Source organism: Oculina patagonica, chromosome 1 (genome assembly GCF_052425735.1).
Source record: "Oculina patagonica isolate OP01 chromosome 1, crgOcupat, whole genome shotgun sequence".
NCBI classification, from domain to species: Eukaryota; Metazoa; Cnidaria; class Anthozoa; order Scleractinia; family Oculinidae; genus Oculina; species Oculina patagonica.
Genome location: NC_135758.1, coordinates 7513526 through 7528380, shown reverse-complemented (window position 1 = coordinate 7528380; position 14855 = coordinate 7513526). Strand labels below are relative to the sequence as shown.

General features: G+C 38.5%; 1 protein-coding gene across 3 annotated transcripts; it reads left to right on the top strand.

Annotated features, from left to right (window-relative positions):
- Window positions 1-3032: 3032 nt before the first annotated feature.
- Window positions 3033-13758, top strand: LOC144653926 (uncharacterized). 3 transcript variants are annotated; one of them, XM_078514077.1, is made up of 3 exons: window positions 3033-3155; window positions 4898-5078; window positions 9625-13758. In XM_078514077.1, exons 2-3 carry the CDS (start codon window positions 4900-4902, stop codon window positions 11732-11734), a joined length of 2289 nt encoding a protein of 762 aa, XP_078370203.1. In that variant the 5' UTR covers window positions 3033-3155; window positions 4898-4899; the 3' UTR covers window positions 11735-13758. The 3 variants fall into 3 exon arrangements, with proteins under 3 accessions (XP_078370203.1, XP_078370200.1, XP_078370197.1); XM_078514074.1 differs by lacking the exon at window positions 3033-3155 and adding an exon at window positions 3814-3927; XM_078514071.1 differs by lacking the exon at window positions 3033-3155 and adding an exon at window positions 3815-4486.
- The last annotated feature ends 1097 nt before the right edge of the window (window positions 13759-14855 follow it).

Below are 14855 nucleotides of genomic sequence, written 5' to 3'. Positions count from 1 at the left end.
TGGTGTACATGTACCACCAAGTTCTGAGTCAGTCTAACATTAACATGTATGACAGTTATTAAGGAGAATATAATTTTCCTTGGGTGTCTTTAGCAATTCACAGCTTAATCTATATAGTTGTGATGTTATGTAGATCTACCTTTGAAAGTTAATAGTAATTTATTTTTCAGTGTCATTTCATAATCTGCCTCGTCCCCAGATGTCCTCCTCCTTGGTCATGCACAGTTCCCTTGGTGTTGTGATACTGTTGTGCACAGTTGGCTTGGCGTTGTGGGCCTGATAACCATCAACCCCCTGCTTTTCCCGCCTCAACCATCCAGCGGATCCGTGCCGAGGCAGCTTCATAATGATGTTCTCCATAAGCAAAGCTGAACCCATCTTTCTCACAACAATTTCTGTTTCTAATGGCCATGTTACACGAGGCAATTTTCCTTGCATCTTGCAATGCATTGATGACAACTGAAAAGCATTTCCAACTTGTGCTCATTGGCAATTATCATCTTGAAATCTGCCAGGAGCAAAGGCTGCACTCTTATTGGCTCATTTTAACAAAACTGTGTTGCAAGTTGTAATTCACATGTAAAACACGGCAACTTGTCTCACGATGTTGCAAAAAGTAGAGTATACCGTTCTACTTTTTTGCAACTCGCAACACAACATTTTGTTGTATATTTTGCAGGTTGCAAAAATAGTCTGGTACACAGTAAACTTTTTGGGCCACTGCCAGTTGCAAGGAAAATTTCCTAGTGTAACATGGCCTTACATTGCAGCAGAACTGTCAGGAAATTCCAAAACCAAGCAATAACCAATTGGAGGCATAGATGACTGTAAAACTATGCATTAGTTAGCATCATGGAAGTTTTTGAATTAAACTCAGAAATCTCTCTCGCAGTGGAGTAATGCCCAATTCCCTCAATGGTACGTGCGTGAGGGAAGCAGGTATTTAGTGCCGGAAAGGAGATTATGTTTTCATGGGCATGTTGCCATGGTAACTCCATCAATTATTGATTGGCCAAATGAAACAGAACTTAACAGAGTGGTAAAAAAAAAACTGTCAAAAATCACTCATTACGAACTTTGTTGACCTGTAAAAGAGTGTTGCGCGCATTGCTGTAAAATAAGTACAAAGATGACATTTCACTTGTAACAAAGTCTAACCTGCAAGTATACAGTTGAATCCCGATAACTCAAACCCTCAGTAACTTTAATTACTCTACCCTTGATAACTCAAACTCCCAATATCAAGAACCTTTTTCGATTTCCCTTGAAGGTTTGAGTTATCGAGATTCGACTGTATATACCAAGTGAACAATGGTATTGTTTCAGTGAATTTATGCACTGCAGCTGTTGGTTATAAGGCTCAGGATGAAGTAAATTTAATTTATCTATCAATAAATCTCACATTTGTAATCACTTACTATACGGCAGTAACTTAACCAAGTATTTCAATTAATGTACCCTGGGTACCAGAGGTTTTTTTTTTGTGTGTGCACAACGGAATACTTAAGACTTGACAGAAACCAGAAACCAAACATGAAAAGCCGCTGGCACCCAGGGTACAATTAATTAATCGTGTACTTGCTTCTAAAGGATTATCTTGAGTTTTGCATTTTTGAAAATTTTGTTAATTGACTTGGAGCAAGGCTTATAAATTTTTGTTGGTATGCAAGAAATCCACAGTTCTGTAATATAATGTCCTAATTAATACCAAGCTATTTAGCAAAAGTATTTTGTTAGTATCACTAGACACCAATAAGATCTTGAAACCCACTAAATTTAATATTTCCACTTACAATATAATTCAATACATTGTCTCACAGACAGGTGACTGAGAGCACAAAAAACTAATAATTAATAATCACAATAGGGGATTGTAAAGGTTATTAACATTATGGGGTATGAGGCAGGAGAAAATCTATGCAAGCCTTTATCCTTTATATTAGCATGCCACTGTTGCAATTTCTTGGTGCACAAAAAATCTTGGTCCCTAAAAAAATTACTGTTGACATGTTATCTAAATTGACAAGAATTTTTTTAGCAATTCTCATATTTCACAATTTCAAAATATTATGCTTCTCATCAAGAGAAATCTATTGTTAACAATATTAATTACTGTCAACAGGGGTGCACTGTTCATTGTGGGGTGACCTTGAGGGACTTTTCTAAAAATAAAAACAGCTGAATTATTTTATTTTTTTCTAACTGCCTTCAAAAAGACCGTGTTTTATAATTAATTTTTGCCCCAAGACATTTGATTCCTAATCAGGCTTTATCAGACGAAATTGATGCGGTTTTCATGGGGTTTTATTATTAATTGGTCTTATTTTACGTGAATTTATTTTGTTTGCTAAAGTTAGCTTAGTTATTTCGTTAGGTATAGATACTTTTTTAGTTACTTTTTTGGTCAAGGATAAGATGTGTTATCTAAAGATCTTTTAAAACGAGGTTGTCTTGTCTTACTTGAAAGCTAAAGTCAATTTATAAACAAAACATTTTTAGTGTCATATAGAACTTCTAATGCGCGAATTATTTTTAACTTCCACGTTCCCTAACAAAAGAAAACAGTAACACATTTTCAGATTACTATTGTTCACCCTGTCAAACTGCAAAAATTTTACTGGTGAAAGTCCTTGATTAGAAAGTGACGAAATTGATAATAAATATTTGTTCAGACCTATTCTTATGAAAGGAAAAAAACCATCTGTTCATATTGCATTTAATGTTAGTGAATTGTATACACCTGAAATGAAATAAGAAATAGCAATAGCAACGCATTGAGCGTAAAAAAAATATAACGTATTTATCGCAGGCAATTACTTAAGTGTAAATATTCTATCGGTTATAGAATATGCTATATTTGGATTGACATTTTAAATGCGGAAAGCTATATCGTTTACAAACCCCAAACAACAATAATTAAAGTGACAAGCATTGTTATTTTTGGTAGATAAGTAGCCAATCAGAAGCCACAATTAACCTTGCGTGTAATGGTCCATTGAAAGCAAACAATCGAATGTTGACAATGTCTTAGCATAAATTAATTTGTCGAATTCCACGAAAAAAATCGAACATATTAAAAGCATCAATGATGCGCGGGGCCAGTTGCGAATGATCATGAATTTTTACGGTACAATAGCCATGTGAAATATTTGAAGGTATGTAGAAAATCCTCTCCGATTGGTTGGGCAAGTTCGATTAATTTTTGTTCCGGGTTGTGGCGTGTTTTATAGTGAAGCATCTAAAATGATACTGTTCCCATGTTTCCACTGTAACTATAACCTTGATCCCTTAGAATTTAAAATCAAAGATGTGAACAACTTTATAAGAAGGGGTGTATGTGGGTTGATCTCTTATTATATACCCTCCGAGCTGGGTTGCATAGCATACCCTCATGAACGTTTGATACTGCAACAATTTATAACAAAGGGGAATCACCCTTTTCAAAGTAAGTGGCACGATTTTCTGTGATGAAGAAAACGAAAAGTACCATCTGGTCTACCATGGGTGCAATGCCTCTTCCCTGCAACATGGGCAAGTGGTAACAGCACAGCTCCCTTGGTACTTTCTTGTTTATCCCAAGGCGAGAAAAGATTACTGATTGTTTATCAAGTCTTTTACTGCCTGCCGACAATTACTCAGTGGCATCCAACCAATCACAAGGTGTTATCACAAGTGGATTAGTAAACGTCACGAGTGCTGCCAATAACACCTGCACATAAACTTGTCAAACCGGTTTGACCACTTTCCCGGATGTCAACTTGATTACGTCATCCCCCTTTACAGTACAGCCTCTGTTGCCCAGGCAACGGGCAGATCTGATAGCGTTTTCCAGATTTTGATTGGTCTATTTAGCAGCTGATTGACAGGTTGTCGGTTTCAACGCAGCGGGTGTGAGAGACGACTTTTTGTGCACACGTCTATCAGAAGGTTTGTGGCGTTTGATTTCATGTTCCCGCCCCTACCTCTTTTGCTTGAAAATCCCAAATACTTTTCTGCTCGCCAAGAGGAAATTAACGAAGACTTTCGTTGTCACTTTCGAGTACAAACTCCCACGAGGATTCACGCTTCATCCCAGAGCAATATTCGACGAATCGAGGACAAATTTCGATATCTTTCAACGAGCGACCAGACTTCACCGCCATTGTATGTGTCGTGTTCTGTGTTGCAAAACACCACATGGCCGACGAATGAAAGAAACTTCAGTGGCTTTGGGTTCGTGAAGTTCATCGATTATTTTAACGGCGTTTCCCGTCAAGGAAGGGCCCGTATCGACGACAAGAATCAAAGCACAGAAATTGAAACTACCCTTGTTGTCCGCCGTCGTTGTTGGAAGCAGACTAAATAATCAGTTTTTTTTTACCATTCGCTGCACAAATTATTCTGTGGCAGCCTCGTCCTCGAGCCGGTCACGTTTAATATCTGGCGTGTGGAATACAATCTTTTGAATGTGGAGCTTCGTCCTTGAAATACTTCATTGAATAACAAGGTATTTGTGGTTTAAGTTTATAACTGTCGCTAGTGAAATAACGACAGAAAATTTTTACACTTCGGAGCAGTTATTCGCTTCCGTTACAATCGGACTCGTGTCGTGTCAGCCATATTGCATGGCGCCAAATTGTACTACACTGGAAAATACCGCAAGCTTAGAACGTATTTCCCTCTTAGTGATTATTTCTGATGGTTATTTCTCAACATTTTGGTAAACAGATTCTTTGGCTGTGTTTTATACTGGGGAAAAATAATGCACTGAAAATGTCACGCCGCTGCTACGACATTTTGCCGGCAAATTTATGGGCGATCATTCCCCTTTGTTTTGATTCAAAATTCTAAATGACTTCGGTCGGATCTTCGAATGTTTAGGTCGAGTTCTAACTTGTTATGTTTCTGTTCTATCTAGGTATGGAATCAGAAGCTGTATTAAAAGGTTCTAAACGTTTAAAATTATCGCCGAACTCCGATCAACAAGACGAGATGAAAATTGATGATGTAAGAAGTTGTACAACAACGAACCAGGGTCAATCGATTGACACGAGTTTAGAGGAAAAAGCAATCGAGTCCGTCGACAAGGATGAAGCAATGTAAGTGAGACTTCCTTTGACTAATAGACTGAGTAAATCAAGAAATATTCTAATATTTTTTCTCTGAAAACCAGTGAAACGATTGAAGAGAGAAGTAAACCCATTTGCTGTCATCAATTATTTGACACGTGTTGTAAGAAATAGGTTTTTTTTATCGAACACTTAAATGTTCTTTTCGTCCTTTGAATCTTAACGTACTCGATTCTTTGCTATGTGAACAGCTTGAATTTGAGTTTATCCTCGGACTGTCGTTCCCTATAATTCACACCTGCGTCGCAAGCCAACATACTGTTTTAATTTTTACTTTGCTTTCATCGCGACTTGACAAAGCATTGAAGCTTTTTGTCGCGAATTTTGATGATCGTGGCTTGCTGCTAGATGTACATATATGTGTTATCGACAGTAGATTAATCAGAATTCGAAAAAAAAATCGTTCAAAGTTTCGAGAAGTGTTCTGTTACTTGTGAAGCATAATAATCTTGAAGCCGCTTGCTTTCCAAGTTCTCTGTTCTGAAGTCTTTTGTTATCACTAAAAGCTTATCCGAATTTTTAAATCATTTATCATGATCTTAAGAGATCATTTCTTTGCCGTTAAAATGGAGTGTTAAAACATAAAAGAAAAAGTCTCGAGTGTCTATTGGTAGTATTTTATCCCAAGTCAATTGAGTTTACATTACAGGTTTGCAAGCATTACAACTGAACTTAATTTTCTCTATCTTGATTGTATTGTTCTTCAGCTTTAGCTTTTGTAGTGTTTCAACTAATTTTCGTCTTCCTTGGCTACTAATTCCATGCCAACACAAAAAGGCTGACAATCAGCTAAAACATTGGCTACTTAGATCCAAAAAAATCTATTTTATTTTTTCTTTCCATTGGAAAGTTTGCCATATGAAAGTGAAAATTATCAGTGCTCTCAAAGAGTGCTTCATTATCCACAGCACCTCAAAAATGATGTGTTGGGTTCAAAAGTTAAGTGGACACAGAGTTGTCGGTGTCTCTAGAACTGGGTATTGTGACATCAAAACATGCATGCTATCGCACCAGGATGCTCTGTTATTGTCAGCCTTTTATTTCAACATCAGTTTGAACCCTCTTTACATGCATTTTTATGTTGCAGTTCCTGACACGTGAATAGTCAACTAACCAGGGTTTAAAATACCTACATTATTTAGATAGTTACACATGAACACATTTTCCTTGACAGTTTTCATGTGACAAATCTTATTTGCTCATTTGTACATGTATGACAACAAATTGTGGCACGTTTTTTCTTGACAAGTCTCCTTGCCTACAGTAAGAACTGGTATGTCGTGTTTTGGACAAAGGGACTTGTCAACAAGTATAACTTGTTTGTGTGCACAGCTTAACAAAAGGAGCTTGTCAATGGATTCTGAAATCTGCTCCTGGGACCCTTATTTTGGGGCATACAGCTGTGCAAAGAGGGATAAGTTTTTATATAAAACCAGGGCTGCAAATAACAGTCGGTCATTGTACATTGGCCGACCAAAATTTTCTAATGTCTGACGAAATCCCAAGTGTGGTCGGACATGATGTCCAGACAATTTTGTGATCTTAAATCATTTTATGGCAACAATGAATTAAAATCTGTCCGACCACAATTTTGTTTTGTCGGACCAAGATGGTGTTTCAGTAGGACATTGTACTTTCAAAGGAAAAAAATTATTTGCAGCCCTGTAAAACTGGTCAAACAAAACTTTGCGGTATCATGTGTTATTTTTTTCACATACATGTACAATGGAACCCTGTTATATGACTGCTGCCGGGTGGTCGTATAAATGGGTTTTGAAATGAAAAAAATGACTGAAAAGCATTCTTCTTTGGGACAAAAAATAAAATGATTGTAATAACAAGGTGGTCTTATTGACAGGGTAGTTGAAAGGTGGGGTTTTACTTTACAGTCAACTGTTACTTATTGTCAAGAAGCCTTATATTAATCCAGAAAAATGTTATGTGTTTATAATATGTTTTATTCCAAAACATAGAGTCAACACATATTAAAACGTCTTTATTGTCCTTATGTAATAAGCCGTTGTCGGAAAAGTGCAATACCCTCTCCCCCTCGCCGGGCCCCCCGCCTTTGGGGACACGCGCTTTTAGGGAAAAAAATCATAACCCCGGGGAAAAAGGTTTGACGGGAAAGGACTCCCCCCATTACGGACTCTCACTAAAACGGAAACTAAACGACGCCCCAAGCGTGCCCGCTATAACGAGAGTTGACTGTAAGTGTAAACTTTTAGAACAATGAAGTATCAAAACCGATTCGTCAATATGATAAAGAAACACATCTGAACACAAAGAAACCAAAAATCATATTTGCTTATTTGTTGATAATGGAACAATTTGAGAAGCACACATAGAGAACACTAGGCAAGGCCTGAAAATTCCTGCCACACATATTTTTTGAAAATAAACAGACACCAGGCAAGTGAAACCAAAAAGATACAGTACCGCTCAAAAGTAAGTTACCATCTCTCGTCTCGTTTCTCGCGAGAATCAACGAAGCGGAAATGTCTGGAATAAATTACGGCAATTATCTTCGAGAAAACGATTAATCTCTTGGAGAGTTTTCACTGTTTAGTCAACTAAAGTTCAAATTTTTTGCTTGATTGGAAAGATTGCTGATTTGTTGACAACGATCGGTTTGTCTTTTTTCACTCGTAAGAAAAGTTCCATTTGAGATGAATGCGTGTGCTAGCGAACTCAAGAGAACTTTCGAAAGTCCGCTTGGTAGTCTTTATTCTTTCTATCACAAATGCAAAAGGTGAATTAAAGCAACTCAAAAATTGAAAATCAAAAGCAAAGCACTTGCGTTACACTGCAACATCTTCACAGGTTTGCATTAAATGTTGCGTGCTCTAGCATGAAAAACTGTTGAATCGAAACTCTTCATGTCGTGAAAGAATTAATTTCATCAAAAATTCAAAACGTGAATGAAAGCAACATCAAAAATCAGAAGTAAAGACGCCTTTAAAAGCACTACTCTCGCTTCAAACATGAGCCAAAAATGAAAAAAGGGAAAATCTTTCTGCCGAGGTCTTGTCTCGCGAGAGGGTAGTACTTTTGAGCGGTACTGCAGTTACCCATATATATGGCTGCAAGGATACGGTGCACTGGTGAATCACAATATTTTTTTGTTAAGATACAAAAGGTTGATATCGGTATTTGAACAAAATATTGCAGTATTGTGAAAAAATAAAATTAATGTTCTTTATCAACATTCAGAAATTACTGTTTTTAATTACTTTTTACCCTAGGGATATGGAAGTTACATTCTGCTTCACTTCTGATCGCATACATGTATTCTATAAAGATGTGACAATTAGTTGTCGACTGACACAGCCTTGTGTGCCCACAAGCAAAAACATGCGGTTCATGAGAAGTTCACTTTGCAAATAGGTTTTCGTTGCTGATGAAGTGGGAAAAAAATGAGTTACCAAAGTAATTGGACAATATAAAAAGATAAAATTGAGGGATACTATGGAATATCCCACAAGTCACTTTTATTTTCTCAGTATACACACAAGCCTTTAGGCGAGTGTTTATACCAAGAAAATACAAGTGACAAGTGGGATATTCCATATTAGTATATACTAAAACAGTGAATAGCGCTTCTGGTGCGCGCTGATTGGCTACTCAATCTCGGAATATCCTTTGCTATTCACCTCCAAGCAACGCACGCGAGAAAATTGTAATCTTTGAAGGAGAAGAACAAGTCAAAAGTCATTCTTTCAGGCTATTTTTATCTCACTGTCTTATACTAAAACAACTATTCACCTCAGTGTCGGTGGCTAGTGGTAAATATATAAATATTCACCACTAGCCACCTCCACTTCTGAATAGTTGTTAAGTATACCACGAGAAAGTGTTGTGTAACTATTTTATACCATGCCATAGAAAATATGCCTTCTTAATTTTGTCGAGAATAAAATCGCGACACACGATGGGAAGGTTGAGTTAAATACCATCAAATATACAACAGCTTTCCTGAATTCTGATTGGCTGTATTTCTTTGGCATGGTATAAAATGTTTTTTATTTTCGTAAAAAAAAAAAAACAAGAAAAAAGAAAAGAGGAAAGAAAAAGGATATTCGTTGGCAATCCAACCCTTCCTCCTCTTCTTCTTTTTTTTTTTTTTTTTGTATTTAAATTAATATTTTTTTTTATTGTAAATAATATAAAAAAATAAAAATACAACTTTTTTTAGTAATATATAACATATTTTTTTTTTTTTTTTTTTTTTTTTTTTATTCCTCTTAACGGAGGGTGTTGTGTACAAAAAAAAAAAAAAGAACTGTGGGATTTTTCCAAGTAAACCACCTGAAAGCGTTGCATAACTAGTATGTATCGTATTGTACGAATCATGTTGTGAAAAAAGTATCGTTGCAGCACAGCTTCATAACCAATAGGAAAATCTACTTGTCCCTAACAACTGAATAGGCCTTATTCAAGCCCTGATACACTGTATGTTTATAATATTTTTACTTTCTTACTCATTAAGTCCTATTGTTTGATTCTTTCCTGGCAGGCCAACAAAGAAAGACAGTGAGTTAGTTGTAATATCATCCTCCTCTTCTGATGACGATTCTGACAAGGAACAGAAGAAAGACACAAAAGAACCAGTTGTGAAAAAAGAGCAAGACAAGATGGAGACCTCCTTTGCTGATGTTGTGAAAAATGAAGTACAGTCAAATCCAACTGAATTGAGTGAACAAAATCCTGCTCCAGTAAATGCTATTGTAAAACAACAAGCAGACGGCAAGGATTCTGACTCCGATGAATGCATCTCACAAGAAGATCTTCTAGCACAGCTGGGTTTAAGCTCAGTTAAAGAGCTTAACAGAAAGGAGACAGTGAATAGTACAGACGTTACACCATCTGCTAATGCAAATGGTGTTGAGAAAAAACCTGTGATATCTCACAGGGCAAGAGAAAGTATTGTGGACTTCTTGAAAGTACCAAAACTGACCTCTCTGGAAAGTAAGAAAAAAGTGAATGGCGAGACAAAGGGCGATGTTGCTATTGCCAATGGAGATACCAGCGATGGTTCAAGGCCTGATTCACCTCTTTCTGATGAAAATGACGATGACCTGCAGGCTAAAGAAAAATTGATTGCACACCTCAGGAATGAACTAAGGCAAGAGGAAGCTAAGCTTCTCTTGTTAAAGAAGTTACATGCTGCACAAAATGATGTCAAAGGTAACGCAAAACTACTGAAGGAAAACGTTGCTGAGAAAGCACCGGCACAAACAGCTGCTCCACAGAGTAACCAGCCGGCGAAATCCTCCATGCAAATGCCAAGCAAAAAGGGGCAGAACCTTCCTCCCCCACCACCACTGAAGGCATCAACAGTGTTAGCATCCTCCACGTTTCACCCACCAAGAGATGTACCAGGACAACCAAGGCTGCTTCCAAAAGGAAGTACTACCGCCCAAGCACAGTCTTCAAACACTGGTTCATCAAAGTTTGTAGGTTCTGCTGCACAGACTCTCAAGGAGTTTGCTGTGCAACAGCAGTCCCTGCATCAACAGTCATCCCAACCTCACTCAAAACCTGGTTCTTCTGCGATTGCTGACCTTCAAAACGTTGTTACATGCATGGCAAACTTAATTCAGCCAACGCCACTGTACCCTCACAGCGGAGGCCGAGGCAGTCCAGTGTACTCAGCAGCTAATCAGCCTGCCCCAGTTCGCCCCACTCCTGTCAGAGCAAACAATGTCAGCAGCCTCCCAGCTAGTAGTGGGTATGTGTCATTTCAACATCACTTGCCAAGCAGCTCTCATCAGCAAAGTGCTGGTGGGAAACAAGCTGCGGCCAAGATGGCGTTACGGAAACAGCTGGAGAGAACCCTGCTTCAGATTCCACCTCCTAAGCCGCCTCCCCCTGAATGGTCATTCATTCCCAGCCTTGGTAGCCCGGATTTTATGGTTTTGGTCGGAATGGAGTCTGTTGTGAATGTCATGGCTGCTAAAGAGGCAAAGAGTAAACAAAACACTCCACTGCAGGAACAAACAATAAATCCCAAAGTTTGTTCACGCTGTAACACTGATTTCTCACCTTCATGGACCAAGAAACAAGATGGTGGCTCAGGATTGGTGACTGTGTGTGAGAAGTGTAGCACTGTCAATGTGAAGAAAGAGCTTAAATCAGAGCACACTGCTCGCTTGAAGGCAGCATTCCTTAAAGCTCTTAAGCAAGAGCAAGAGATAGAACAAAAGATCAATGACAGCCCATCAATTGCTCCTAAGCCTCATCACCAAGGCCAAAAGTCGTCTACCCAGCCTCAGCTAGCCCCTGCGCCCCCGCGTCATCACATCGCACACCACCAACCCATTGTGCATCACCACCACCAGCCCGTTCAACCTGGGCTGTATCACCACCATCAGCCGCACACCAACTCTCTCCTGTTTCAACTGCAGCAGCAACACCTCCAGCAACAACACCAAGAGTTGGAGGCTGCAGCACGGCAGCAAGCTGACGTAAGATGGCACCCTTACTTAAGTCAGCACCATCACTCTGGGTCTCGTAACCCACAACATCATCACAGCTATGTATCGGACTCTGATAGACAGTATTTGCTGGACATGATTCCTTCTTTGCCAGCACCGACTCTTGGTTATGGCTCTAGTAGAATCTAGCTGTGTCTTGAAACCAAGCATCTTGAGCCTTGTTAAATTACAGCGCATTCCTGTTTTGTCAAATTTTCTTTAGTAGAAAATGATAATCCACATGCCACCCCATTCTATTATATTATTCTCTCTCTCAACTGGTGTACATAGCATTGATATCTCTAAAACAAAAATAAGTTGTCCTCATCCTTATGTTTAGAATGATAAGATAACAAATTCAGTTTCCTCACACGACAGTAGTCGCATCTGTTTTGTTTGTTAAAGGGTTTTTGTATAACAAATTATGTCAGACTTAGGTTGCTTTCCATTAGACTAAGTCAGAACTGGCTGGCCAGACCAGTATATTAAAGAACAGAATTCCTTTGTTAGTCAGATTTGTCCTGTCAAATCCATCAATGCATAATGATTATACACTGTTGTGGTGGATTTGTGGGAAATTCTTGTGGGAAAGGGACCACTTCACATAGAAAAACACCACACCGGCCGGCCAGTTCTGACTAATGGAGAGCGCCCTAAGAGATATAGTTAGGCCATGGATAGTTTCCTAGACATGAAAGTAGTGAGAATAATTCTAAAGCAGTTGCAATGCACATCTGTTGAGAGGAGTTCTTTGAGAATTACCATTAACCCTTTCACTCCCAGAGTCAAACCTCATTACAGGCAAACCTCTCATAAGAAGACATTCTTGTGACCAAAGGAAGTGTCTGATTACAAGAGGTGACCATTTAAGGGAGTTAAAAAATGTAGTTTGTTGTGGTTCAGACCATAATGAAGTGCTTGCAAGAAATGTTCATGTACGGAAGGTGTCCATTGTCAAAGGTTCATTGTGTGTAAATCTAACTTTGAGCTGTGTGGATGAATTCTTGTGTTACCATTCGTTTGAAAGCTACTGACTGGAATGTAAACCTGTTACGGTTTGTTTTTTCCAAATTCTTCAGAAATATAAATGTTTGGGATTGTTATCGGGTTTTTGTTTCTAAATATGGATTCTCTCATGGGAGTGAAAGGGTTATCTGATTGGCTAGCAAAGCAGCTATCAGCTTTGAATGGAAACAATGGTAGTGCTAAGGTTTTTGTTTTTCTTTCTGTGGCATGTAGAAGGTACTGCAATTTAACAAGGCTCAAGTGCCAAATAAGTATTTTCTTCACTGTATGTAGTGCTTTAGTAAGTTTATCTCTGTAATTGTGTGACTTGCTGTGCTTCTTCCATTGACATTTTTTGGACGGCCATCTTGCCTAGAGACCTACACCACGTGTCGTTTTCTCTTTTTACAGCAAGAGGCCTGGAATTATGACTGTTTTTAACTAATTGACATTCCTTCATGTAGTCATTATAATCAGAAGCCAAGGACAGCTTCAATTGACTCATGATTGGTTTGAATCTACATGAAAGAATGTTAGTAAATTACAGCAAGGCGCCCAAAAGTGTGACCACTTTTAATTTATTCACATTCTTTCATGCAGATTTAATCCAATCAGAAGTCAACTGAAAGCTATCCACGGCTTTTGATTGGATTAAATCTGCACGAAAGAATGTGAATAAATTAACAGTGGTCACACTTTTGGGCGCCTTGCTGTAAAAGTGGTCGCACTTTTGGGCTTCTTGGTGTAAGATGACAAAAGAATATATCTGACATAGCTGCTAAGTGAAGTTACCTGATAACATTTAAATCAAGACTTGTTATTGCAGTTTTCAGTGATAAGCGAAATCTGAAATTCAAAATCCAACTGATTGTGTTTTTCGCTGCCGTCAATCATAATGATAGTGACGCATAATGAACCATGACAAACAGAAACAAACAAAATGGTTCAAAAACTACTTATCACAACTGACAGACGTGACCCTTTGACCTGGTTGAAGCGATTTTCTGTTTCCCGAGAGGTCTGCAAAAATGACTTGGCAGCAGCAAAGAGCTTAAACCGTTGAGTGTGGATTGAATTTCAGGGTTCGCATTCACTGAACATCGTATAAAGCTGCCAGGTGGTAGTTCCTTTGTGTTTGGTTTTGTCTACATTTCCCTTTACATTCAACTCTCGCCTTACGGACACCCAGCTATTGCGGGCACTCGCTATTACGGACAAAATCCTGATCCCCTGGGAATAACTTACTTAACTTAAACTTATGGCCATAAGCCCTAAGTGGGCAAAGGGCCGGTATAAGGTTGACTGAAAATGACTCCCGCTATTACGGACTCTCACTATAACGGACACTAAACGACGCCCTGAGCGTGTCCGCTATAACGAGAGTTGAAAACTTTCTTATTCCATTTTTTCTGTATAAAATTCTTAAAACCTATTTTGTGGCAAGAGGAGCCATTATATTTGAATCTTTTGCTTAGTATTCTTATTTCTTCCAAGCAAAAATGGACACTTCATGCATTATTTATTATAAGAAAAAAACTATTGTTCCAGAGGCACTGTCCTGTAGTATATATTAAATAATTAAAAATGGAGTTCTACTGATAAGCTGGTGTACTGAATGCAGTTTTATAATTAAAAGCAATTGTTGGACAAGTATGACAAAACTTGGCCAATTTGACATAAGCTCCTTTAAAAATATTGGCAATATTTTTTCTGCAAGACACTGGCAAATGGTTACATACCGTAAACACTGGGCTTATACAACTTCAAAAGGGGTCTGGGTGGCCATGTAACTGGGGGAGCTTATAAGGGGGGTGGGAAGCTCGTAGGCAGCATAAAAAACTGAGGGAACGTTTCTGAAACCCTCTAAGAATATGACGTCACAAGCTAACTCGCACGTAAGACCGCTTTTCAGATTGATCACGGGCTTGAGTTTGCGAACCTTGTAATGGCGGACGGGGTTTCGGACGTTTTCGGTCAGCTATTTCCAGGTTCAGTAGGATTACATCGCGCCGAGTTCAATTTGGGTAAACGTCGACCTTTTAAATGGATCTTCCTTCAAAAAAGTTGGGACGCCTAGACCTGAGAAAGATGGCTCTACTAACTGGGGTGTGCCGGTATGATCTGGGGTTGGGAGGGGAGGGGAGCCTATAACCGATATTTTAAGATAATTATTGTGATGGTTTAAGTCAAAAATCTTTCTTATGTTATGTCAGGAGCCCAGGTCATGTAAGTTATGGTATTTTGATCAATCAAAAAGGGAAAAAGT

Bases quoted from the DNA above. Each gene is read 5' to 3' on its own strand.
- LOC144653926 (XM_078514077.1), top strand. From the start codon at position 4,900: ATGGAATCAGAAGCTGTATTAAAAGGTTCTAAACGTTTAAAATTATCG. The intron at 5,079-9,624 runs GTAAGTGAGACT...CTTTCCTGGCAG, and splicing joins GTCGACAAGGATGAAGCAAT to GCCAACAAAGAAAGACAGTG.